This window comes from Lutjanus erythropterus, chromosome 8, assembly GCF_056507025.1.
Source record: "Lutjanus erythropterus isolate fLutEry1 chromosome 8, fLutEry1.hap2, whole genome shotgun sequence".
Classification (NCBI taxonomy): domain Eukaryota; kingdom Metazoa; phylum Chordata; class Actinopteri; order Lutjaniformes; family Lutjanidae; genus Lutjanus; species Lutjanus erythropterus.
Window position 1 is genome coordinate 43,110,944 of NC_139324.1, and position 24,434 is coordinate 43,135,377.

At 40.0% G+C, this 24,434-nt stretch overlaps 1 protein-coding gene across 1 annotated transcript in view; it reads right to left on the reverse strand.

Annotated features, from left to right (window-relative positions):
- LOC146323388 (titin-like) overlaps window positions 1–24,434 on the reverse strand; it is a 199,585-nt gene that overhangs the window by 119,546 nt on the left and 55,605 nt on the right. The window contains exons 51-83 of the mRNA XM_084725583.1: window positions 21,989–22,270; window positions 21,173–21,451; window positions 20,803–21,084; window positions 20,434–20,712; window positions 20,054–20,341; window positions 19,667–19,945; window positions 19,299–19,580; window positions 18,885–19,163; window positions 18,278–18,556; window positions 17,782–18,060; window positions 17,346–17,624; window positions 16,904–17,182; window positions 16,105–16,383; window positions 15,726–16,019; window positions 14,399–14,677; window positions 13,835–14,113; window positions 13,010–13,300; window positions 10,458–10,745; window positions 9,938–10,054; window positions 9,492–9,768; window positions 9,169–9,352; window positions 8,298–8,378; window positions 7,348–7,615; window positions 6,781–6,990; window positions 5,635–5,712; window positions 5,512–5,538; window positions 4,018–4,071; window positions 3,881–3,925; window positions 2,256–2,315; window positions 1,920–1,988; window positions 1,535–1,585; window positions 1,276–1,341; window positions 190–405 (exon numbers count right to left, since the gene is read on the reverse strand). Coding sequence (XP_084581709.1) covers window positions 190–405; window positions 1,276–1,341; window positions 1,535–1,585; window positions 1,920–1,988; window positions 2,256–2,315; window positions 3,881–3,925; window positions 4,018–4,071; window positions 5,512–5,538; window positions 5,635–5,712; window positions 6,781–6,990; window positions 7,348–7,615; window positions 8,298–8,378; window positions 9,169–9,352; window positions 9,492–9,768; window positions 9,938–10,054; window positions 10,458–10,745; window positions 13,010–13,300; window positions 13,835–14,113; window positions 14,399–14,677; window positions 15,726–16,019; window positions 16,105–16,383; window positions 16,904–17,182; window positions 17,346–17,624; window positions 17,782–18,060; window positions 18,278–18,556; window positions 18,885–19,163; window positions 19,299–19,580; window positions 19,667–19,945; window positions 20,054–20,341; window positions 20,434–20,712; window positions 20,803–21,084; window positions 21,173–21,451; window positions 21,989–22,270 — 6,879 coding nt within the window. The remainder of the gene's footprint in view (window positions 1–189; window positions 406–1,275; window positions 1,342–1,534; window positions 1,586–1,919; window positions 1,989–2,255; window positions 2,316–3,880; window positions 3,926–4,017; window positions 4,072–5,511; window positions 5,539–5,634; window positions 5,713–6,780; window positions 6,991–7,347; window positions 7,616–8,297; window positions 8,379–9,168; window positions 9,353–9,491; window positions 9,769–9,937; window positions 10,055–10,457; window positions 10,746–13,009; window positions 13,301–13,834; window positions 14,114–14,398; window positions 14,678–15,725; window positions 16,020–16,104; window positions 16,384–16,903; window positions 17,183–17,345; window positions 17,625–17,781; window positions 18,061–18,277; window positions 18,557–18,884; window positions 19,164–19,298; window positions 19,581–19,666; window positions 19,946–20,053; window positions 20,342–20,433; window positions 20,713–20,802; window positions 21,085–21,172; window positions 21,452–21,988; window positions 22,271–24,434) is intronic.

Consider the following 24,434-nt stretch of genomic DNA (forward strand, 5'->3'; position numbering starts at 1 on the left):
AATGTTAATTTTAAAAGATCAAGCTCAAGAGGTTAGCAGCGAAGAACATCTTCACCCATGATTTAGACAAACATGTTAAAGAGTTGAGCACATGGATCATAGCAACGTGAAACAAAACAACAAGAAAGATATAGTAAGATATAGTCTTTCCAGTTGATCAGTAGTAATGCAAAGCGTTTACTACTTTACCTTTTCCTTTTGGGGTTTGTGGTGTTTTCTTGGCAGGTTCAACTTTGGGTTCAGGCTTAATTTGGGGCACTTTTGGCTCAGGCGCCGCCGGTTTCTGAGGTGCCACTTTTGGCTCTGGAGGAACCATTTTGGGCTCCTCTGTCGGCTCAGGTTGATACGGTTCAGGAGTGACCTTTCTGGGAACGGTCACTTCTGGTTTGGTGTAAAATGAAGGTTCTTCAAGAGAAATATTATGATGAGTCAACACAGAGGACACACAGCTTCAAGAGTTCAGGTGGCAAAGGAAGACAAACATAAAACATATACAGACATACAGAACAGACAGACTGACAAATAACCAAACAACTGACAGATGGACGGCCAAGAGTACAATGCTGTTTATGCACTGCAAGAATCACTTCAGGTGACATGAAATTATTTAGACAAAACAGAAAATCATAAGAGTTTAATATATGATATATTGAGTTTAATAATTGGTAAAGATGTGAAGTAGAAGAATATGATTGTTGCACTTTAAGAGTAAAATGTCAAACCCTCAAATTTGATCCTAAAATTTGAAGTCAAAAGTTTGAAAAAAAATTCAGTTAAACATATATCATCAGTATTTATCAATACTGTCAAAACTGTAGAAGAAATTACAGAAATCTAAAGAGATTTAACATCTATAAAGATATTAATTATTAACATTTGATCTGATTATGATCATCCAAAGTAAAAAGTTTAAAAAGTTTTTTCAGCACAAATAAAAAGTGCTGTCAAAATATAGGTGAAAAATTAAAAATTAGCATAAATTATTTTAGTTATTTATATAGTTATTTTACTTTTACATTGTGTATCAACAGTTAAGAATGTAAAGACACATGTAAATGTATTGTATTTTTAAAGAATTGCATGAGATTAAAACAAATTAATTAAGCTACTGTGCACAAAGGTTCAATCGTCATTTTTACAACTTTTGATATAACCTGAAAAGATTCCATCTCCATTTTTGAATGTTTCGTATGAAGAATGAAGAATGTGAGCCCACAAAGACTCCAGAAGATGAACAAAGAAAATAACCAACAGTAACAAAATTGCAATTGTTACCTTCAGGGGCGGCGGGTTCCTCTCGCTGGACTTTGGCTTCAGGCTGCGGCTTCTTTGCTTCAGGTACTTTAAAATATTATCATGGATTTCAGTTTTCTGACTAAGATAAATGCTAACATCAAGACTTTAAGAGAAACAGAAAAATACAAAGAAAGGAACAAACAATGTGGACAAGAAAGATCTAAAAACAAAGACATAAATAAAAGAGAACAACAGACAGGAAGTGGTTTAAATAAGAGGAGGTATTTAATGCAGATACCTTTGAATGGAGGAGGAGGAGGAGCTGCAGGCTCAGAGGGTTTCTCAGGAGCTTGAAAGATGAAGAGAGTTCACATTAAAACTATGAGCTTTACTCTCTACTGCCATCTACTGTACAGAAAGAAGCTCAGCTGTGGGTTAATGAGACGCACAAGAGAGGCGAGTCAAGAGTAAAAAAGCAACACGAAGAAGAGCAAAACACACAAAAGTAAAGACGGACGAGAACCAGAAGAAAAGAAGCTTCTACAAGCATCAGCTGCCAGCATTTGAAGCGTTTAAGCCGAGTGGACAGACAAACATGGCGGCGAGCAGCGTGGCAGCTCTCTGCTCAGCGTCTAACAGCCAGAAGCTTTGAGGAAGCAGCCAGGAGCCGATTTGATTTGTACCTGCAGGGGCGTCTCCTCTGAACTCCACCTGAGTCCTCTCAACAATCTCTTCCACAGGTTTTTTCACTTCTGGTGAGGAAGAGAAGTGAACTTAGAAACACAACAACAACCTGACTGACGTGACGACGCTCGTGTGAAGATGTGATGGATGGATGCTAGATTTAAACAATCAGGGAAGAAATATGAAGACTAGACGGTGCAAACACCACAGACAGACAGACAGACAGACAGAGGGACAGACAGACAGACAGACAGACAGACAGACAGACAGACAGAGGGAAAACGACTTCTTATACTGATGATGAAGTATTTTATAAAACAGAATTAAATTAATACCTGTGACGGACGAGTACTGAACAGAAACCGTCTCCTCTTGAACTGTCAGACTTTCAAAAGCTACAGATAATCATTAAAAGATAAATTAGACATCTGAGTTTCATCACTGCAGAGTTTTTATGTTTGTGCAGAAGAGGATTCAACTCAAATTAACTTTGAAACTCTGAAGCTTTCATTTAGTTTTCACTGAAGTTAAATTTCAGACTTTAATCTGAGAATTTGTCATTAAAACTCTGGAAATAATCGGAATTAAGTCAGAAACCTCCAATGTAAAACTAAGGATCTGCAGAAGAATATTAGATTAGAAGAAGGCAAAAGGAAAATAAAGTAAAAAAAAAAAAGAAAAGGAATAAATATCATGGCTGCATGACACTAATACTCAAAGTTTAACTTTATTCTTGATATATTCATGTATTTCTTTCTTCAACCTTATGTTCGACTCTAATACTCTTTCACAGAATCCCGACTCACTGTAAAAACAAAGAAGTCAAGAAAACTCAAAATTTCAGGGCAGCAGATTGTTTTACCAACCACTGATCTTTAGTTGAGATAATTTACTTTTTCTTCTTTCAATAAACTTAAAGCTTTGAATTTTAGAAACTGAAATGCTTGTTTGAAACAAACAAAAAAAGAGTAAATTAATTGAAGTAATTTAAAAAATATTTTCAATTAAAACTTAAAAATTTCAGGTACTAAAAAAACAAAAAACAAATCAGAAAGTTCACAGTTCATAGTTGGTTTATCTAAAGAAGAAAAGTAAATTATCTTAAGATTATAGTTCAGCAAAACATTTTCAAGTTTATCTCAAAACTTTTGAGTTTGAGTTGGTCTCAAAACTCAGAAATTAATTGCAGTATGCTGCCTTGAAATTTTCAGTCATCTCAACAAGAACTTTTTTTTTTTGTTTTGTTTTTTTACAGTTTTTACTTTGGAGGATTCAGACTCCATCATCTAATTCATCTCAATTCAGACACCGAGTCAGAAAATTTGATCCTCAGAATTCTGACATTAATTCAAAACAAATCAAATTTCAAAATTAAAATTTTGCCTCACCATATCTGAAATAAATTTAGAATTGAATCGCAAGTTTAAGTCAGAGTTTTAAATCTCTGATTAATTCCGTAAGTCTTTATAATGAGAAACTGTCTTGAAATAATGAGATAATAAGCCATTATTCAGAGATATTAAGTTATTACTGCAAGAAAGTTTCTGCTTCAAATGACTTTTTCAGCACGTTGGCATAAAATCCATCTTAGTTTAATCCAATCTTAATTTAATTAATTAATGCATCTTTTTGCATTCAGACCTTACTGAGATTAATCTCAGACTGTCATCCTCTTCTGTACATTTGTTGACATTTAAAATATATTTACACAAAGTGAATTTATTGTTAAAGTTAAATTATTGTCTTGTTCTCACAGAGCACTTCATGTGTTCAGGTGGTTATTAGGAGGGACGACGTTTAAAATGATCACACAGTTATTGAAGATGAGCGTTAAAGGACGATGATGAAGATGATGAAGATGATGAAGGTTAAAGTTGATGTAGTTTAATGTTTGGTGTTGATGGATGATGAAATGCAGAAAATCACGTTTCTTCACGCAGAGTAAGAATGAAGTTTGTACCTTTCACTTCACTTCTCTCCTCGTAGTGATAAAACTCAGTGGAGTCTTTGGGTAGAAAAAACATTTAATGAGTGAAACAAACGGAGTGAAGTCGGCGATAAAGACTTCAAGAGTCTGATTGGTAGAAACTGTCTCACCTCTAACGACCATAGACGCCGTCTCTGGGACGTGAACGGACGTGTCGGGGACGTCTGAAGGTTCAGCAACAAATAAATGACTTCAATTAATCTTCAAATTTATTTTAAAATATTTTCTTTAAAAATGTGAGTCATGACAGTAAAACTGACATTTCAGTGGTGCTTTATATGTTTATGGCCCTTCTAACAAACATTAGTTAATAAGAAATAAGTCCTTATAAGATATTTCTTAACATTATTATGACATCTGAGTTAAAAATGTGTTACAAACATGTATTTATTTAACAATTACAGACTGATTAACAATTGTTTATAAGAGTATTATAAACACAATTATGGATTTGAACTAACTTACGCATTATGTCATTATTTATTAAAATGAATTCATACTTTATTATGCATTTATCAGCCGTTAACTTTAATGTTCTTGCTTTAGATTCTGTGGCTGCAAAAAATCACAAACATCTTTTTTGTCATTATATTCAGGTACAATGAAATTGTGAATGACTTCTGAAAAATATAGACATAAAAATAACAAAAAAGACAAATATGATATAAATTGCTGTATTATTAATGCACTTCTTCAAACATGTTTAGTTTCCTTAATAGAGATCCGATGTTTTTCCTTCTCTTTGATTGATTATTTCAGTATTTTAATAAGACTATTCACTGGGAATAAAAACTTGAAATCATTTTTGTTGTTCAGCCTCTCAGGCTGAATAAACACCTGAGAGGTGAAACCTTCTGTTTTCTCTCATCTGGATTATCACAACTGGCCTGCAGATATTTAGATAAAACTGTAAAACTGAGGGAACAAAAGTAGAATTTTGTATATAGACGTAAAAATATAAAACATAAACAAAAGCAGAAACAGACAAAGAGCTTTAGAAAAGATTAAAGGTTCTGTACTTTGAGCAGGTTATTTAGAGAAAGTGGGTAAAAATTTAAGTGAATAAATAGATTCTAGAAAAAGCATCATTAAATGCTAATAAATGCATAATAAAGCATGTATTCATGTTAATAAAGCAACACAAAGCTACATAATGAGTAAGCTAGTTAAACCCAATGACTGTGTTTATAATACTGTTATAAACAGTTACACAAAAGTCATAAAGCTTTTATGAACAGTTTTGAGAAACTGGTAACAAGTTCCTTATGATTTTATATTTATAAATTCATATACATGTTTATGATGCTATTATTAACATGTATAACTACATAATGATGTTAATAAGCATCTTATGATGATTATAAGGGCTTTATTATCTGTTAACTGACACAGAAATGTGAAACTTTAAAGTGCTGCCTACATCTCTTCCGTTTCACAGTTTTATCTGCTGGTGAACCGTCTGTTAACATTTGAGTTTCTGTGATGTAAAGAGAAATCAGTGAATTCACGAGTCGATTTGAAAGTGACTCTAACTAAAATTGAAAAAAAGGACGTGTCCAGTTTTACTGTCATCAGTTAAGTTGGGTTTTTAGTGAAGAACTCACCCAGAGGAACCTTTCCTAACCCAACCTCTGTGAAAGAGCAAAGTACAAACTGTTATTATATCTGCTGACTTTTTAAAATTCAACTTTAATCATGTGCTGCTGTGTGTGAGAACACAAACACACCTTTGCCAGACAGGTAAAGCTCAGCTGTGCTTCGAGCTTCTCCCATCGGCTCCAGACGAGCGATCACAGAGTAAACGCCTGACGGACACACGAGGACACCTTATTAATGCTGATTACATCACCACATGATGTTTATTTTAAGTTCATTTTCAAACAATAAAATTCAACAAAATTAAACATACGAAATGTTTTACTGGATTTTCTTATTTCACTGTTGAGCCTGTAGTGTCATCATTTAGTGCTGCACAATAAAACAGATAAATAAAATAATTGCTTTCCTGTAGAGTTGCACTTTATAAAATGTATTTTTTTACTAATGTTTTTAGAGGAGAAAAACCTGTTAAGTTTACTGGTGTCGTCTTTGATTAAATCATCAGCACACAATCACCTCACTTTCATATCAGGTTATCGTTTCTTCATATTAATCCTGACCTCTGATTTGACCTTTGACCTTATTTGGAAGTTCCTGTATTCTGCCTTTGCAGAGCGAACCAAAAAGTCTTGGGTCAAACCAAAACAAAAGGCAGAAACTTCCATTTGATCTGATACTTTAGATTTAAAAAGCAGAATAATGACAAATATGATCATGTTTCTGAGCATTTGAAGCTGCTAATGTTTATATTCTAATAAAATAACTTTTTAAATATAAAAGGCTGCAACAGAAAAACAGACGTACGTCTGTGTGCTTCACCTGTTTTCACGTTTTTCTGTTGCATAATAATTTTTCCACTCATTGATTAGTTGTTTGGTCCATAAATGTCAGAAAATGTTGATCAAAGTCCAAGATGACGTCCTCAAGTATTAAACTTCTGATGCTGATGAATAAATTTTAATGCATTTTCACACCAGGGATCAGAGTCTGAGTTCTGATTCTGCCTCTTATTTTAATATTTTTCCACAGTGTTGTTATATATAGTAATATGATGCACAGTTGACATATTTCTTCATTTTCTTACAGATATTTTACATGTTAGAATACAGTGACTGAGGTTATGGTACTCTCTCTTTTTGCAGATCCTCCTGTTTTCTCCAAGATAAAACCTTTTTCTTTTGTGCAGCCCTAAAATCCTTCCCTCAAAAACACGAGCTAACGAGGCCGACTGAGAACCTTTTTCATTTCATCAGATGATTTTTTTTGAAACAAACCTTCATCCTTTGGTGTGACGTTGCGGATGGTCATAAAGTGCCGTCGGCCCTCTGTCCTGAAGTTATATTTTGGGCTTTCTTTGAGCTCCCATGAGTCTTTGTACCATGTGACGGTGGCGTTGTCGAAGGACAACTCACACTCGAAGGTGGCGGAGTGGCGTTCATTAACCTCGATGCTTCTGATGCATTTAGTGAACTGAATTTGTTCGGCTAAAATCAGACAGTCAGAATTAACTTCTGATCTCACAGCGTGTTATTTTGTGATATTGATTATTTGATCGATCTGTTGTTAGTATTCATATATTCAGACTCTGTTGGTAGTTTTAAGAGTTAAATATGAAAGAAAGACAGAAAAACAGAAACAGGAAACAGAATCCACAAAAAAAAAGTCGACATCAGATGAACCATCAGGTTCAAAGAGGTCAGTTTTAGTTAGTTTGTTGTTGTATTTCTTACCTGTCCTGTACGCCGCTCCTGATGATAAAATAAAGGAGTGGATGTGAGGACATATGACAGACAGGTACAGACAGGTGTCCATCGGAGCGGACAGGACGTTCAGACTCTTACCTGAGACGGTCAGCTTGGCGTTGGAGATGTGAGAACCGCACACCACACGGTAGTTGCCCTGATCTTTGAGCTGGCATTTCTTGATCCTTAGAAAATGGCGGTCGCCCACGCTGCTGATGGCGTACTTGTCGCTGTTCTCCAGTTTCTGGGTTCCTTTGTACCACGTCAGAGTGATCTCTGGGTAGTTGATCCTGATCTGACACTCGAAGGTGGCACCCTGGTTCTCTGTGGTCGTCTGGTCGGTGATGTCTTCCAGCACAGTAACAGGCTGAGGGATCAATCATTTAATCACGTTGTCAAACTGTGACGGCTCGAACTTTACAGTCTAAAGTTTGCTTGATTAAACTTTGTTCCAATTTTATATTTTAACTCCAACAGCAGGCTGAGTTTTAGAGAAATGTGTCTAAATGATGTGCCACAAATCAATCGTTTTTTATTAATGCTAAAAGAACAAAAAAGAGAAATACTATTTAAGTTGCTCTATTATTCACTTATTTATAACACATTTAGTTACTGATGTTTTTCCTTTTCTCTGACTGACTATTTGAGTATTATAATAAGAGCATTCAATGGAAACTAAAAACTTAGCTTGAAAACTTTTTGTTCAGGTGTTTTTGTTTTTTCAGCCCTCACTTTTGTCTGCAGGTATTCCTCTTATAAAACTCCCAACAACCTCCACCAATAAGACGCCTCTGTTCTTCTTGAGAGGTGAAATTGTCTGTCTTCTCTCATCTGGATCATAAAAACTCGCCTGCAGATGTTTTAGTGATGGAATCAAATTAAAACTGTAAAACTGGGGGAACAAAAATAGAATTTTGGAAATAGAAGTGATGCCCTTGTGACATCTGAAGGTTCTTATCTGCAGAACCAGAACAGCTATTTAAATATGTTGTGTCCTTTTGTGTGACTTTTTTCATGAAGTGTAAATGTAGGCGGTGTTTTGGTGTTACCTCTGTGCCAACACGTCCCTCCAGCTGCTGGATGATTCGGGCCATGTCCTCCTCCTCAACCCGGCCTCCATGCTCCACCTCCTGCGATGGGAAAAGAGCACCATCAGAATCTTTACACCACCATCAGTTGCAAGATGCCTCTCCTCACTGTCTCAGCAACTCAGATAGTGCTTTTCCACTTTCCAAATTAACAACTGAAATGTTTTAGTTTTAGACTTTAAAGGTTTCTTTTTGATAGCTCATTGGTTTCATCTGTTCCTCATTAGTCTTCCCACCTGACAGTATTTAGTTTGTGTGTTTCCCTTCGTTTGTCTTTGTGCTGCGTTAATCGTCTTCACCCTTTCCTCATGTTTTCCCAGTGTTCTGGATCTTTGCTTTGTTTTTCCTGGACTGTGCCTGTTTCAATTTTGGTTGCACTTTTTGTTTGTCTGATCTGGTTGCTACCTTTTCCTGCTTGCTGTACTTTTATTTTGCTAATAAATCACTGAACTGCAACAGCCCTGCCTCTTGTTTTCTGCATTTGGGTTCCATCCCTTGTGTTCCTGGTTTCCCTGCCAGACTCTGGGACAGTCTCATAACTTAAAGAAATACTTCAACATTTAATTACTTTCAGGTGTAGAGTTGCATGTTTGGATTGAATCTCATTTAGCAAGATGACTGAAAATGGGGAAACAGCTAACCTGCCTCTGTCCAAATGGAACAAAATCCATCCATGTTTATTTTCTTACCTCTCAGTCTGACTCTGTGCTGCTCTAACAGACCTTATCTTGAAGTAACTGTATCTTGTAACTTTAATCCTAACATGAAATTTTGAATTCTACCCAAACCACCACAGATGAACTATCATCATGATCAGTTAAATGTCTCTCACCACTTTTCCAGTCTCCATCTGCTTCTCCCTCTTCAGGAACTCGACGGCCTGCAGGATGGCGCGGTAGTCATGGATACCATGCTCTTGCAGGATCCTCTCATATTCTTTGGGGTCGTGACCTCTTAGCAACGCCACAATATCAATCTCTTCATCTTTCTTGGGACTCTTCTGCTTCGAAGGAGTCCTGCCAAACATCAAATCCACAGTCAGTGAAGGTGTCTTCCTGTCAACAATCTGTTGTGGAGATCCACTTTCTTCTTTCCCTGATGACCAAATAAATCAATCAATCACAGGAACAGAAAAAATTGCAGCACACATCTTACTTCTTCAGCCTTATCTCTCCAATTGCTTCCGCTTCCTTCTTCTTGGTGACCTCCATCTCAGCACCACACTCGATCTCTCCGTGTTTGTTGGTGGCGACGCACCTGTAGAGGCCGGCGTCAGACTTGGTCACCTCTCTGATCTCCATTTTGGCGTCCTGGCCCTTGTGCTCAATGGAGATACGACCACCGGGGGTGATCTGCCTCCACTTGCCCTTCATCCACTTCACATTTGGGATCGGATCACCTCCGATCTTGGCAATGAAGGTCGCGGTACCCTCTGCGAAGAAAAAGCAAGAAAACATGAAGTTCCATCTTGAACTGTTCAGTGTAATTTTGCTGTAATCTACTGTATCATCCCATGAATTCTTCATGTTGAACTAGAATTTAATCTGCAAGAAATTTCATTTGTCGTACAGTTCTCTCACGACTACGAACAGTTAACTTACTCTCTGTGACAGAAACATTTTTCGGTTCCTCGATGAAGAAGAGGTTGTCAAGCCTTTTGACTGGGGCAGCTGCAGCTGGGGCGGCAGCCTCAGCGGGGGCGGCCTTGGCTCCTTTGTCTGAAATGAAATCATGTGTTTGACTGACACCAAGAAGCCCAACAAGAGCCTCAAACCCCCAAGTCTTCAAAATAATGTTATAGCAACAGATGTAAAATTTTGCAAAGTTTTTATCACAGAGCACACAATTCAAAAAGGAGCTCAAATTATCTTTGATGTGCAAAACTATTCAAACCCTTCAATCATATGAACAGTATCACAGCTGGATAGAAAACAGCTGGAGAAACTGAATTGAATACCACTCAGTCTGTTACTGCTCTTGGCTGTTGTAACACTTGTTAGAGTCACTGAAAGCCCAGTTCTTGGATATTCATGACCTGGATGACTACAAAAGTGAAGGATAAAACACAAGAGCTCAGGAAGCAAACAGTCGTCACATGGTTCTACAGAGTGGAACCATTACCTTTAACAGTGACCCTGGACTTGCAGAAGTCACTGCCGGTAGCATTGCTGGCCTTGCAGAGGTAGTCCCCAGCGTCAGTCTTTGAGACTGGGCTGACCTCCAGACAGGCCGTGCTACCAACAAATGTGATTCTGGTGTTTCCGCTGGACTTCAGCTCCCTCCTGTCCTTCATCCACTGGATGGTCATGGGAGGAGAGCCGATGACATGGCATTTGAGGCTCAGCTTCTCGCCCTCGTTCACTGTCACCGGCTCCAGAGGGGTGTCGAACTTTGGAGCCTGGCCAGATTCTGAAGGAGGGATGAGAAAGTGAACACCCTCTTCCAAACACTCACATGATGAGCAGGACATTAGAGCAGAAAATCTTTTCCCCCCATTTTTGATCACTGATTAGTTTCACTTGTCCCTGATCAGCTTCCCTGAGTATTAAGTTTGTGTTTCCCTCCCTTCTTTGCCAGTTCATCTTTGTCAGCTTGTTTTCTGGACAAAAATTCAAAACTAAATGCAAAATAAAGAACGTTATAACTAGGGCTGTCAGTTTAACGCGTTAATTAAATTATTAATTACGCTGCAAATTAACGCAATTAATCATGAGTGGCAAGTCAATGCGCAAGCATTTTAAATTTGGCCCATTGAGTTCGGCACGCGTGTGATCCACAGACCACATGATCCACGGACCACATGATCCACGGACCACATGTGATCCACGGACCACATGTGATCCACAGACCACATGTGAGCATCATAGTTTTACTGTCACTGTTAGTTTTGTATAAGTTATAAAAGCTGAAATCTCCATGCAGAGCTGCAGTGAACAGAAGGACAGATGCTGCTGTGTGCAGCTCAGCTCTGATTTAAAAGTCGTCACGTCGCCTCGAGTGAAATCCAGACCATAACTTTTTTCACTGATGTAACTCTGCTATCACCATAGAAACAGATCATCAAACTGTGATGTTGATTGAAACTTTGGTGATATCAGCTGTCTTAACTTGTCCACAGCTCCTCTCTGCTCACCGCTGCAGCTCTGTCTCACCCCGTCTGTCACACAGTGTGTCTGCTGATTGATCATGACTTCTAACCAATCAGATGTGCTGCTGTAGGCGGGACATTGAGCCAGACTACAGAGTGTAGTTGTGTATTATACTGTACAGTGTATAATGATCTAATATATGTACAGTATATACATAGTACAGCACTGTATAAGTTTGAAGTTTTTAATATTATTACCTTTATCATTACTATGATCATTATTATTACATTACATCACTATGGTGATAATTACAGACAGACAAAGATCAAAGACAAGTGCATTTTTAAAATAATTTAACTCTAATCCCACCACTTTTTTCTTTTTTGCTGAGCCGAAAAATGATCTGATCCGTGACTCAAACCTGTGATACGATCTGAACCGTGAGGTTTTTGATCCGTTGCAGCCCTAAGAGCGAGGCAAGTTTATTTATAAAAAGAACAAAGACGGGACTATTAACAAGAACGCAGTGATTTGTACCTTGTGTATTCAATTGATTAGTCATGTACTACAATTTTGTAATGTCCTAGAATTCAAATTCTTTATTTGGGGACCTTTAGCAGATATGAGATTAAAATGCGATTAATTAGATGAATTAATTACAAATCCTGTAATTAATTAGATTAATTTTTTTAATCGCCTGACAGCACTAGTTATAACATAACCTTCATGACCCCAACCAATTTTACAGGACCCTGCTCTGCTGGAGTGTAAACAGCTCCACAGAACAGACGGTCAGCATGGTCAGCAGTCAGTTGTTCAGGTCAGTCCAAATGTCTCTTGAATTAAACATTCTGCCTCATTTTTCAAGTAGCGATCAAAACTATGTAACGTCCTAAATTGACAGCTAGCTTAGCAAGTTATCCTGGCAGGCTGTTGGCAGCATATTAGCAGCTAGCTAGTAGGTTATTGGTTAACTTTCCAGTCACTCACCAACTAGTCCCATATGTAATCACTGCTTCACAAAGCTTTTAGCACCACAAGTTTCATAAGGATGTGTAGCTTAAGTTTATTGTGCAACTTTCAGCATTCATGGAACTTTGGTGCTTTCTAGCAGCCCAGTCTCATTACAAAGAACCATTGTAAACAAAGGTCATCATTGACAGATGTTGTTGGACAATGCATAACGCTGTGTATAGTATGATGTTTGGTTCACAAGGAAAACCTTTTTTATTCCAGCAAAGAACCAATTTTCTGGGTTCCAAACCAATTTATTTTGAGTGTAAATGCTCAAGACAGTTCAAAGAAAAGGTCTATTTCTAGTGTGACTGGGCACTAACATAATAGAAACATTTAAAAGGCAGCCATTTGCATAACATGTTCCTCATGTCTTTAATTAAAATTTATTTAAGGCGGAAAACTTCACCCAGATAGACTAGATAATGTGGATCTCAGGTTTTGAGGGGAACAAGTTTTAAATAAAGATCATTTCACTACAAAATATAAAGCACAATCCTGTTCAGCATCATCACTTTTAGATAAATTATTGAAAATGTCCATTACAAGGATAAACCAACACACCCGTACCTGTGATGTTGAGAGAAACCAGACATGAGGCTTTCCCAGCTTCGTTGGTGGCTGTGCAGGTGTATACACCGCTGTCAGAACTGGATGAGTCTCTGACACACAGCACAGCCATGTTGTTTTTGAAGCTGACATCATATTTGTCAGAGCTGTAGATTTCACTGTTGTCCTTGTACCAGGTGATGGTCATTGGCTGGGAACCGGACACCCGACCCTCCATCTTCACCGTCTTACCCACAGAATCCACCATGGACTCAGAGGGCTTCTTGGTGAAGTTTGGAGGGACTTTACGCTCTGTTAATGGGGGAGAAAGTGAAGGAAATCAGGCCATGTTGTGACAGAAGGAAATGCTTCGAAATTTAAAATCATTCACCAGGCCACCGGGCCTTTACTGTTGCGTTAGGGGAAACAGAGAGTGACAACGTAAAATACGACATAAAAACACCAGCAACACAAAGGCAAACATAACAGAACAACAAGACAGAATATCTTATTAACTAATATTTTTACCTGTCCATGAATTTTCAAGCTAGCAAATATTTATTCAACCATAAAAACATGGAAAACATATGCTCAAGGACCCGTAAAACATCATAAAATCTTCTTCCCAAACTCAACAAACCTTGGACCAGCCAGCACTAAACACAATGACAATGTAACCCAGGACTCTTTAGATGTTATGAAATGACTTCTTGTTACCAACAAGCACAGGACCACAGAAATGATAACTACACTGGAGTTATTAGTTATAGTGCACTGCATTAGTAAATGGGACCACATGTGGGGAGTGAATTCAAATGGGAGGAGATATGTTGGTTACTGTGTTACCTATTTTAACATGAGCATGACAGATGTCAGTTCCTTCAGCATTGGAAATTTCGCAAGTGTATTTTCCCGCTGCAGCCGCACTGTCGTTGTTGAGGACCTCCAGAACGCACGAGGAGTCGGTGGTTTTGACGTTGTACTGGTACGAAGCCCAGATCAGCTTGTTGTCCTTCTTCCACGTCACGTACACCCTCTGGCTGCCGCTGTAAGTGCATTCCAGCCTCAAGGGTTTACCCAGCTCGTGGCTGACGTCCTCCAGTTTCTTGACAAACCGTACGGGTTCTGAGAGAAGCAATGTTGAAATCAGTCATAAAAACCACTGATCGTTACATGCGGAGAACGAAAGACTATGTGACTGCGAAGTATCCGAAGGAATCCATGGGTGTCCACATGGCTAGAAAGAGAGGCTATGTGAATGGACGGAGCTTTACCTGTACGTGAAGGTAAGAAAGGTTAACAAGCATTGGCTAGGCTATGTGAGTGGCACTGATACCCTTATGGATTATTCACTTTATGCATGGAATAAATGCTGAGTACTACAAGCATTGTGTTGTTGGTTAGTGTTACCTAGTTTGGCATAAGCATGGCAGATATCAGAGCCTTCAGCATTGGAAATTTCACAAGTGTATCGTCCACGAGCTTCTTCCCGGTCGCTGTTGAGGACTTCCAGAGTGCAGCCACAGTCTTTAGTCTTGACATTGTACTGATAAGAGGCCCAGATCGGCTTCCCATCTTTCTTCCAGCTCACATTCACTCTTTGGCTACCAGTGAACGCGACTCTAAGTGTCAGTGGTTGGCCGACTCTGAACGTGGTGTTTTCCAGCTTTCTGATGAAGCGCGCAGGTTCTGTGAGGAGCAGTGGTTGTTGTTAGAGGCAAAGGTGATGGTGAGCAAGCAGAAGCAAACATGAATTCTCAATCATAATTGACTGATGAAATTCATTTAGCCTTAATTATGTAGAGTAGCATATAGAGTATGGCATATATAGAGGCAGAGCTCCACCCTACTCCCGGAACTAGCCTCAGTTTGTTCATAGTGGGTTTCTTCTAGGGTTACCCCCTGAAAGGTGAAGGTTTGAATCATCTGACGGAGACCCCTTCGGTCAAGCGGTCGATTTTTGTTTTTGTTTTTTGGTCAGTCAGGGCCCTTTTCCACCACATTAGGTCTGGTTCCTGAACAGGTTCTATTCAAGATTCTTGGAACCTTGGTGCCATCTAAGAAACCAACTTATTTTTGGTGAAAATGCTCGGAACAGGTCAAAAGTAGGTACTTTCCATATTGGTGGAAAAGGCCTATCAGTGTGCAGTGTACTTCTGAGGATATTAGTGCTCCTCCCTTTCACACTGTGCTCCAGGGCAAAATTATCCCACTGTGTCAAGTCAATGAAACCTGAATTATACTCCCAGATGGACACATATGCAGATGCATAGTGGTTCAAAAACATCGGCACAGCAGCTGCCTGAAGGAGGGGAAGACTTGCCTAGTCAGGTTCCAAGATAACTTTATCTTTATCTGCGTTATGTTGCTGTCATGCTGAAAATTCCACCTAACCACAATCAAAAATCTTAGGCTGACAAAAGTTTGAGTTGGGACAACCCTAGTTTCTTCTATTTGTGCATCTTGAAACGTGACTACAATTAAAGCATCATGCTGCTAATGGTTTAACCTTCGATTTTGGACTACATCCAGCCCTTTAGAATATAAATAATAATAATTTAAAAGGGCTCAGTAACCCCTTTCCAGAAGAAGGTCATCCTGTTTGAAAATTGTGGAGTAAAAACTAGTGGAACAGAAGCTAGTCTGGGAGAAGGATGGAACTCCTGCTTTCTTAGCAAATTATTGATATTCAGTGCCAGCAAATGAGATGCATGAGTAGTAGTTATGGAGGTTGTACCTTTCTTAGAGGTTTTACAAAGGACATAAGCATCACAGATGGCAGAACCCTCTGCATTTGCAACTTGACAAGAATAGAGCCCAGCTGCTTCGTCTCTGTCACTGTTGAGGACTTCCAAAACACATGAGGAATCAGTGGTCTTGACGTTGTATTTGTACGAGGCCCAGATTGGCTTGCCATCCTTCACCCAGCTCACATGAATTCGCTGACTGCCAGTGAACGTGCACGCCAGACTCAGCGGTTTGCCAAGTTGGTATGTGGTGTCTTCGAGCTTTTTCACAAAGCGCACAGGTTCTGAGAGAAGCAACATCGTGTTAGTCATGTCATGTAGCCTGAACTGTTAGCAAATCAGTGAGTGAGAATGTTAGGGGGCGGTTACCCAGTCTGACATGAGCATGACAGACAGCAGAGCTGCTAGCATTGGATATTTCACAGGAATATCTGCCAGCAGCCTCTTCTCTGTCACTGTTGAGAACCTCCAAGACACAGGAGTTGTCTGTAGTCTTGACGTTGTACTTGTAGGAAGCCCAGATTGGCTTGCCATCTTTTGTCCAGCTCACATGCACGTGCTTGCTGCCTGTGAATGTGACCTGAAGCCTCAGAGGCTGGCCAACCCTAAAGGTCATATCTTCCAGCTTTTTCACAAAGCGAACAGGTTCTAGAAAAGGCAAGGATGTTAGTTGTTAGTTGCCTGAGAAAGATGAGCAAGGTTATTAGCAAGTAAACTGTAACTGTGATCTACAAGCAAGGCTCATTTTATCCAGTTTTTATGATTTTTTCAAAACAAAAATACCTGTTTAAAACCAGCTTTGTATGTTCCCATGCCCCCAAATTAACATTCACTGTAGTAAACTGTAAACTGGGTCCTCTGGTGGTGAGGTGAGCCCAGGAATTCAAAGGAAATTAATGTTACTGGAGTTCAGACACTCCATGTAAATAGAAAAGAAATGAAAATTAACTGTTTTGTGCTGCAAAAGGTATTGTGTTTTCAAAATATTCTCTGATATTTTTGAGGCAGTTTTCATCAACCCTAACCCACATATCATAGTACTAATAGACAAACCTAATTGTGCCTAGATGTGTTTCCAGTCCCAATAAATTCCCATTTTTTGTTGGAAAAAATAAAAAATAAAAAATAAATGAGCCCTCAATGCGGCCCTTCATGTTTTATGTTTTACCTAGTTGGACCTGTGCATAGCAGACAGCAGTGTTTTCAGAGTTAGAAATTTCACAGGAGTATCTCCCTGCTGCTTCTAGCCGGTCACTGTTGAGGACTTCCAAGACACAGGAATTATCTGTGGTCTTGACGTTGTACTTGTAGGAGGCCCAGATCGGTTTGCCGTCCTTCCTCCAGCTCACATAGACCCTGGGGCTGGCACTGTAAGCGCAGTACAGCGACAGGGGCTGGCCGAGTCTGAAAGTGGTGTCTTCCAGCTCTTTAAGGAAGCGCACAGGTTCTATGGGAGGCAGTTGTGATGTTAGTTGCATGTTTATTCTGTTAAAGTAAGCAAATGTCTATGTAATAGGTTTATTCTGCAAGGGATTTGCTAGAATTTGTGAACTATGACATTTTGAATTTAAAAATTGATGGTTGTGATGTGCATTTGTTAGTGGCTTTACCTATTTTAACCATAGCATGACAGATATCAGTGCCCTCTGAGTTGGAAATCTCGCATGAGTATTTCCCAATGGCTTCCCGACGGTCACTGTTGAGAACTTCCAAGGTGCTGGAGAAGTTGGTGGTTTTAACATTGTATTTGTATGATGCCCAGATGGGTTTGCCGTCCTTCATCCAGCTGACATAAATCCTCTGGCTGCCGGTGAACGTGCACTCCAGCGTCAGAGGATGGCCGATTTTATAGTAGGTGTTTCTCAGTTTTCTCACAAAGCGAACTGGTTCTAAGAGATCAAGTATCAGTGGTGGTGTTAGTTAACATAAGCAGTGGTATTAGCCTTTTAAACAAGCTGGTTACAGATTTATGATATCCAAGTGCAAATGATTCACATGTTTTAATCCCTATAAAGAGGTGATGAGGCGAGTTGCTGCAGGGTTTACCTAGTTTCACATTAGCATGGCAGATATCGGTTCCTTCAGCGTTAGAGATTTCACACGTGTATTTTCCGACGGCCTCTTCTCTGTCACTGTTGAGGACTTCCAGGATGCAGGTGTCTTTGGTGGTTTTGACGTTGTACTTGTACGATGCCCAGATCAGTTTGCCGTCTTTCTTCCAGGTTACGAAGATTCTCTGGCTTCCAGTGTAAGTGCACTTGAGGGTCAAAGGTTCACGGAGTCGGAAATAAGTGTCTTCCAGTTTTTTCACGAAGCGAGCCGGTTCTGAGAGGAGTAATGGTTGGGTTAGTTGCATGTTGTGCACATTATGTTATGCTAGCAGGCAGGCAACTGCGGTAGCCTCAACTAACTGCTATCATTTTTTAGTCTTAATGATTACCAAAACCTATTGTTCCTTGTAGACTACAGCAGAAGGCCTCTCCTGTTGACAGGCAGTTAATAGATAGAAAGCAGATGGTGTGTTAGGAGTTGGTGACTTTACCTAGGCTGACACGAGCGTGGCAGATGTCAGTTCCAGCTCCGTTGGAAATTTCACAAGTGTATGTTCCAGCTGCCTCAGGCCTGTCACTGTTCAGGACGTCCAGGATACAGGTCGAGTCAGTAGTTTTAACATTATACTGATAAGAGGCCCAGATCAGCTTGCCATCCTTTTTCCATGTGACGTTGATCCTCTGGCTTCCAGTGTATGTGCAGACTAGTTTCAGTGGCTGACCCACTATGAAAGTAGTATCCTCCAGCTTCTTGATAAAGCACACAGGTTCTGAGAGAAGCAATGCGGATGTTAGAAATGCTATCTGTTACACTGCCATGCATTTCAATGCATCTATGCACCAAAGTTAATTTTGCTATTATGCATGAAGTGACACTTGTATAAAAAAACACTGAAAGAACTATTAAGAGAAAACCACATTAGTATTTTTCCCAAGACTTGCATCTTGCACCAGAGGTTATCTTTAGAACAAGTTTTGGATAGTCAAAAGAAACTGAATGTGAATTACTTTAAGGTGGGATTTTTGTTTTGGAAAATGTCACGTGAGCTAAATGTGTTCGTCAATCAAAGAAAAAGAAGTATGGAAAATGGGCATCACCTTTCACTGTCACTTTACAACTGGCAGAGGCTGAGCCAGTGCGGTTATCTGCCTTGCAGATGTATTCGCCGTGATCGAACTTGGTCGTTTTGATCAGTTTCAAAGTGGCGACACCCTTTGTGAAGTCCATTGAGCAAGTGTCGGACTTGCGCAGCTTTCCATCAGCTTTAAACCAAGTGACAGAGATGTCAGGAGTTCCTGCGATTCGGCATTTCAGGGTGACCGCATCCCCCACAATGACCTCCAGTGGCTCCATCTTTTCAACAAAGTATGGTCGTTCTAAAGTGAAAGATGGTGATGATGATGATGAGATGTTGGGTTGTGGATGAACATATGAATGAATGAACTAATGAATGAATGATCATGAGTTATTAAAACTACAAAAACTAACAACATGCACATTAATAATTTTACCTAGAATTGACACTTGGGCTTCACATCTGTCACTTCCGACTCCGTTGTTTACTTCGCAAGAGTATCTACCAGCCGCCTCCATCCTGTCAGCGTTAAGAACCTCCAGGATGCAGGAGGTGTCGGTGGTGATAACATTGTACTGATATGAGGCCCAGATGAGTTTACCGTCCTTCTTCCATGTCACATTTACCCTGGGGGTTCCAGCAAATGTGACCTCAAGCCTAAGAGGCTTGCCCTTTTCAGAGGAAATGTCTCTCAGCTTCTTCACAAAGTGGACTGGTTCTGAGAGAGGTAATTCCATCATCAGTTAAATAAAATTCACTTTTAGAAGAGATGGTTGAAAAAAGATATCAGTCATGCTAACAAACCTTTCACAAACAGGTAAACTGGGCAGCTTTCCTTCCCTGCATCATTAATGATCTGGCAGGTATACTCTCCTGCATGAGACTTCTCGACTTTGTGAAGAACCAAGGTGGCAACATCGTTCTTCAGGGCAATCTCACAGCCCCTTCCATGCTGCATTTCCTTGGCTCCCCTGAACCATTTGACTTTCAGGGGGGCGCTGCCTTTCACTTTAGCCGAGAAAGACACATTTTTGCCAGGCAGTGTTTCCTTCGCTTCAGGTGTTTCCACGAAAGATGGAGGTTCTAAAAAAGATGCGTTGTAAGAAACGTTAACTTTCTGCACTGAGCCTGATCCTGTGAGGAAAGCATCCTTGGAATGTTCTGATCTTGACTTTATTCTGATTTACTGACCTGTCACATGAATTGAGGCACTTGTCTCACTGGCACCTGCAGCGTTTACAGCTTTGCACGTGTATTTGCCGGAATCGGACATCGTGATAGTTGGAACCCTCAATTTGCAGTTGTTATCAGTGCAGCTAATGTCGTAGTTTGGTCCACTCTTGATCTCCTGGCCGTTGTGGAACCAGGAAGTTGTTAATGGAGTAGAACCAGTGACCTTACACTCCATTTCGCCAGGTTTACCCACGACAAGGTGGGTGTCCCTCAGCTTCCTTATGAAACTCGGTGGAATCAATTTATCTATTGCCAAAAAAAAAAAAATGTTTTAAAGCATTTCTGACCTAACTTCTAATTAAAAGGATCAATAGGGAGTGCTTATGATAGGAACCAACCTGAGACAGAGAGCTTAGTTTTGCAAGAGGCTGTACCAACATGGTTTGTGACCTCGAGCTTGTACTCTCCAGCATCTGCTTTATCAGCAGAACGAATTTTCAGGGTGGCAACTTTCTTTGTGAAAGACATCTGATACTTAGCACCAGCAGAGACCTCTTTGTTGTCCTTGAACCACTTAGTCTTCAGCTCTGGTGAGCCAGATACTGTAACTTCAAGAGCTACATTTTCCCCTGACTTCACGTTCAAGGACTCTGGGCTATCCACGATAGCAGCAGGTTCTAGAAATTAGGGAAGAAGATATTAAGCTAAATGAATCCTTACACTGTCAAAGTGGTAATAGTGGTGATTAAGTCTTGAGTTCTACAAACCTAGAACGGTTACTTGGGAGACAGACTCCACAACTCCAGAGTCATTCCTCAGCTGGCAAGTATATTTACCAGCTGTGGTTGAGTCAGCCTTGGGCACGACAAGTGTGATCACATTATTCTCAAAGGTGATCTTCCTGTTATCACCATCTCTGAGAATATGATCTTTGTCCTGAACCCAGGACACAGTCAAAGGCTCAGAGCCTTTCACTGTAGCTGTCAGTGTCAGCTGCTGCCCGACTCTCACAGACTGGTCGACCAGTTTCTTGACAAACGCTGGTTGTTCTGAATAGTGAGGGAAAGATCAAAGGTGAGGAGAGATAATTGCACTATAACTAAGCTTTGAGAAAATGACCACTGACTCTGTACTAACCTTTCAGGGTTATGGTAGTGTGGCAGGATTCAGTCCCTACATTGTTGGATACTTTGCACTCATAAAGACCTGCGTCATCTTGCTCCAGTTTAATAATGTGAAGCGCGGCAGAATTGCCCCCACTGACCATCTTATATTTCCTGCTCTCCTTCAGTGGCCTTTTGTCTTTGTACCAGTTAACCTGGAAAGGTGGAGTGCCGTACACCTCACAGTGTAGGCTGGCATCTTTCCCTTTAATGCCCTCTACTGGGTTCGGAGTTTTAGTAAATGATGGGGACTCTGGAAAATATATTGAGATCAATAAAAAAAATAAATAAATAACAATCATGGACAATCATGTCTTCAGTGCTTATGTCCATGGGACAGAAATTCCTGTTGAGGGTCATGCTTAGGTTCAGTCCATGCTGGAAGAATTCATCCACATGTTGACAGAAAAAATTGATAAAAACATTCACTTATGTTCATGCTATGATTGGAGGGTAGACCATATCATTTTGAGATCAGAGAAAATAAAATTGAAAGGGTAAGTCAAAGGTATACTGTAGGTCATTCCATGGAAAATAGGGAAAAACATTTCTTTAAAAAAGAGGTGACACTCAGACTCATGCTATCTGACACACTGGAGGGCAGAAATCAGATCTTTTTTTGACTGAAACAGAAGGTGGAACTGTTGGTGTTAGGTTGTGTTAAAATCTGGGACAGGGTTCCAAACGTTTTCATAAAAGGTCAAACGAAATATCAAAATCTGCATCATAGGGGATTTTGATTCCTTCTTTTTCATGCTACACAAGTCAAGATATCTCTTCAATAGCTGACCTTGAACCGTGAGGATAGTGCTGCAGACTGCACTGCCAGCATCGTTATGAGCCTCACAGGTGTAGACTCCGTTATCCTCAAACCTTGTCGAGCGCAGCTGGAGATACGCAGTCGAGTCAAGAAACATCATTTTATAGTTGTCTCCATCGGCTATCTTTTGGTCATTTTTGAACCAGCTCATATTCAGGGAGCGTGAGCTGGTGACCTTGCATTCGAAACGGTGTCCCTCACACTGCTTCACAAAGGTAGTGGGAGGAAGTTTCAGGACAAACTGAGGAGGTTCTGCAAAGTCAAAAAAAGATCAAGTTACTACTGACAGCATACAGTTACAGTTGAGCATCAGCGTGATGTATGGAGGTGAACAGGTGGCTGAATGCTGTTTCAGATGGTAGATGACTCTGAAGACAACATGGATATTCCTGATAAGAAAAGAAATGCTAAGATGATCAGTCAAAGAAAATGAAGAAAGAGAGGCTGTGAACATGGAGAAAAAAAGATGGAGTTAATTCAGTGATGATGGTGATGGTGGACAAAAAAAAGAATAGTCCAACCTTTCACCAATAGTTCTGCTGCACTTTTCACTGCGCCTGCTTCGTTGCTAATTTGGCAAGAATAGATCCCACATTGCAGAGTCCCAACTGAGTAGAGCTCTACAGAGGAAGAATATTCCTCCAGGCTAATCGTACACGATGGCCCAGTGATGAGCTCGACGTCATCCTTGAACCATTTCACCATAAATGGAGGTGTTCCATCAAAGACACTTCTGAAGAGTACGGTAGACTTTGGAGTAACAGCCTGAGACTCAGGCTCAGCCACAAATCTTGGTGGCACTAAAACCCACACAGAAAAATGGTTATGATACATGACTAACAACCTTTGAGTCATTAATTTGATAAAGATGACCTCTAAGTGCTAACCTTTAGCTGTAAGAACTCCACTGCACACACAGCTGCCTGCTTTGTTGGTAACTTCACAGGAATACTCTCCTGTATCAGCCCCTTCAGTCAGTCTTAACTGCAGCGAGACAGTGTTTTCACTGTGCAGCAGTTTATATTTGGAGCTCTTGGTGATATTTTGTTTCCCTTTGCTCCAATCAACAGATATTGGAAGAGAACCGGCTACTTTGCACTCCATGGTAACCACTGAACCCATAATTGCTTGAATGTTCATTAATTTCTTAATGAATGTTGGAGGAATTACCTCTTCTGTTTCAAATGATATTGAAAGATAATTAATAATAATAATAGTAATAATAATACAACAATTCTGCAACCTAAAATGTTTGTCCTAACATGAGCTGGGGAGTATTGTACAAACCTAAAACAATCAGCATGACTTTACAGCTGCAGGTTCCAACAGAGTTTGTGGCTTTGAACATGTATTCTCCACTGTCGTCCAGCTGACAGGACTGTATGTTAAGACTGCTGAGGTTGTTCTCATAGCAGAGATTGTGTTTTCTGCCTGACTGGAGCTCTTTGCCATCTTTGGACCATCTTACACTCATCTGAGGGGTTCCAGCTACCCTGCACTCAAGACTAACCGGATCTCCACAAGTTACTTTTACGACCTCTGGCTTTTCTTGGATCGTAGGTGGTTCTACAACACCAAGGAAAAGTGGTGAGTACACTTGTTATTGCTGTTAGAATTAGCTATAATATTAGGCAGAAGAATTAAGCATGAAGCAGAGGTACCTTGCACTATAAGGGTGGCAAAGCATTTATCCTGTCCGGCCTCGTTTACGACCTGGCAGGTATATTTCCCACTGTGAGCAGCTTCACATGCAGGAATCCTGAGAGTGGCTTCTTTGTTATCAAACATTCTCTTGATCTTTGGATCCTCTGGGATCCAGTTCTCGTCTTTTTGCCATTGTACTGAGAGAGGCAGAGAACCGTCCACGGTGCAGCGAAAGACTGCAACATCTCCCAGAATAGTTGAGACATTTTCTATCTTCTTAACAAATGTTGGAGGGACTGATACAAAGAAAAGATGTCATTGTAATACCAGAAAGTGCACAGAGCTGTATGCCTGTATGTCAGTATGATGCAGTAAAACCAACCTTTCAGAGACAAAGCTGCAAAGCCAGTGCAACTTCCAACCTCATTGGCTACCACACACTGATAAGTACCAACATCTTCAACTTTACAGTCCTGGACTTTCAAGCTCACATTTTCGCTATCAACAATAATATGCTTTTGGCTGGGTTTAATTGGCTTTTTATCTTTGATCCATGTGACCTTAAATGGAGCACTTCCTGCCATTTTGCAAACAAACACTGCTGCGGAACCTTTAACCACTTCAAGAGACGTCAGTTCTTCAGTGAATGAAGGAGGCTCTGAAATTACAAAGCAATTCAATCTGTATTGTTGCTGTAATATTTAACTTGATCTTGACTTTAACTGAAACACTGACAAGATGTGAAAGAAAACTAACCTTTCACTTCTAACTC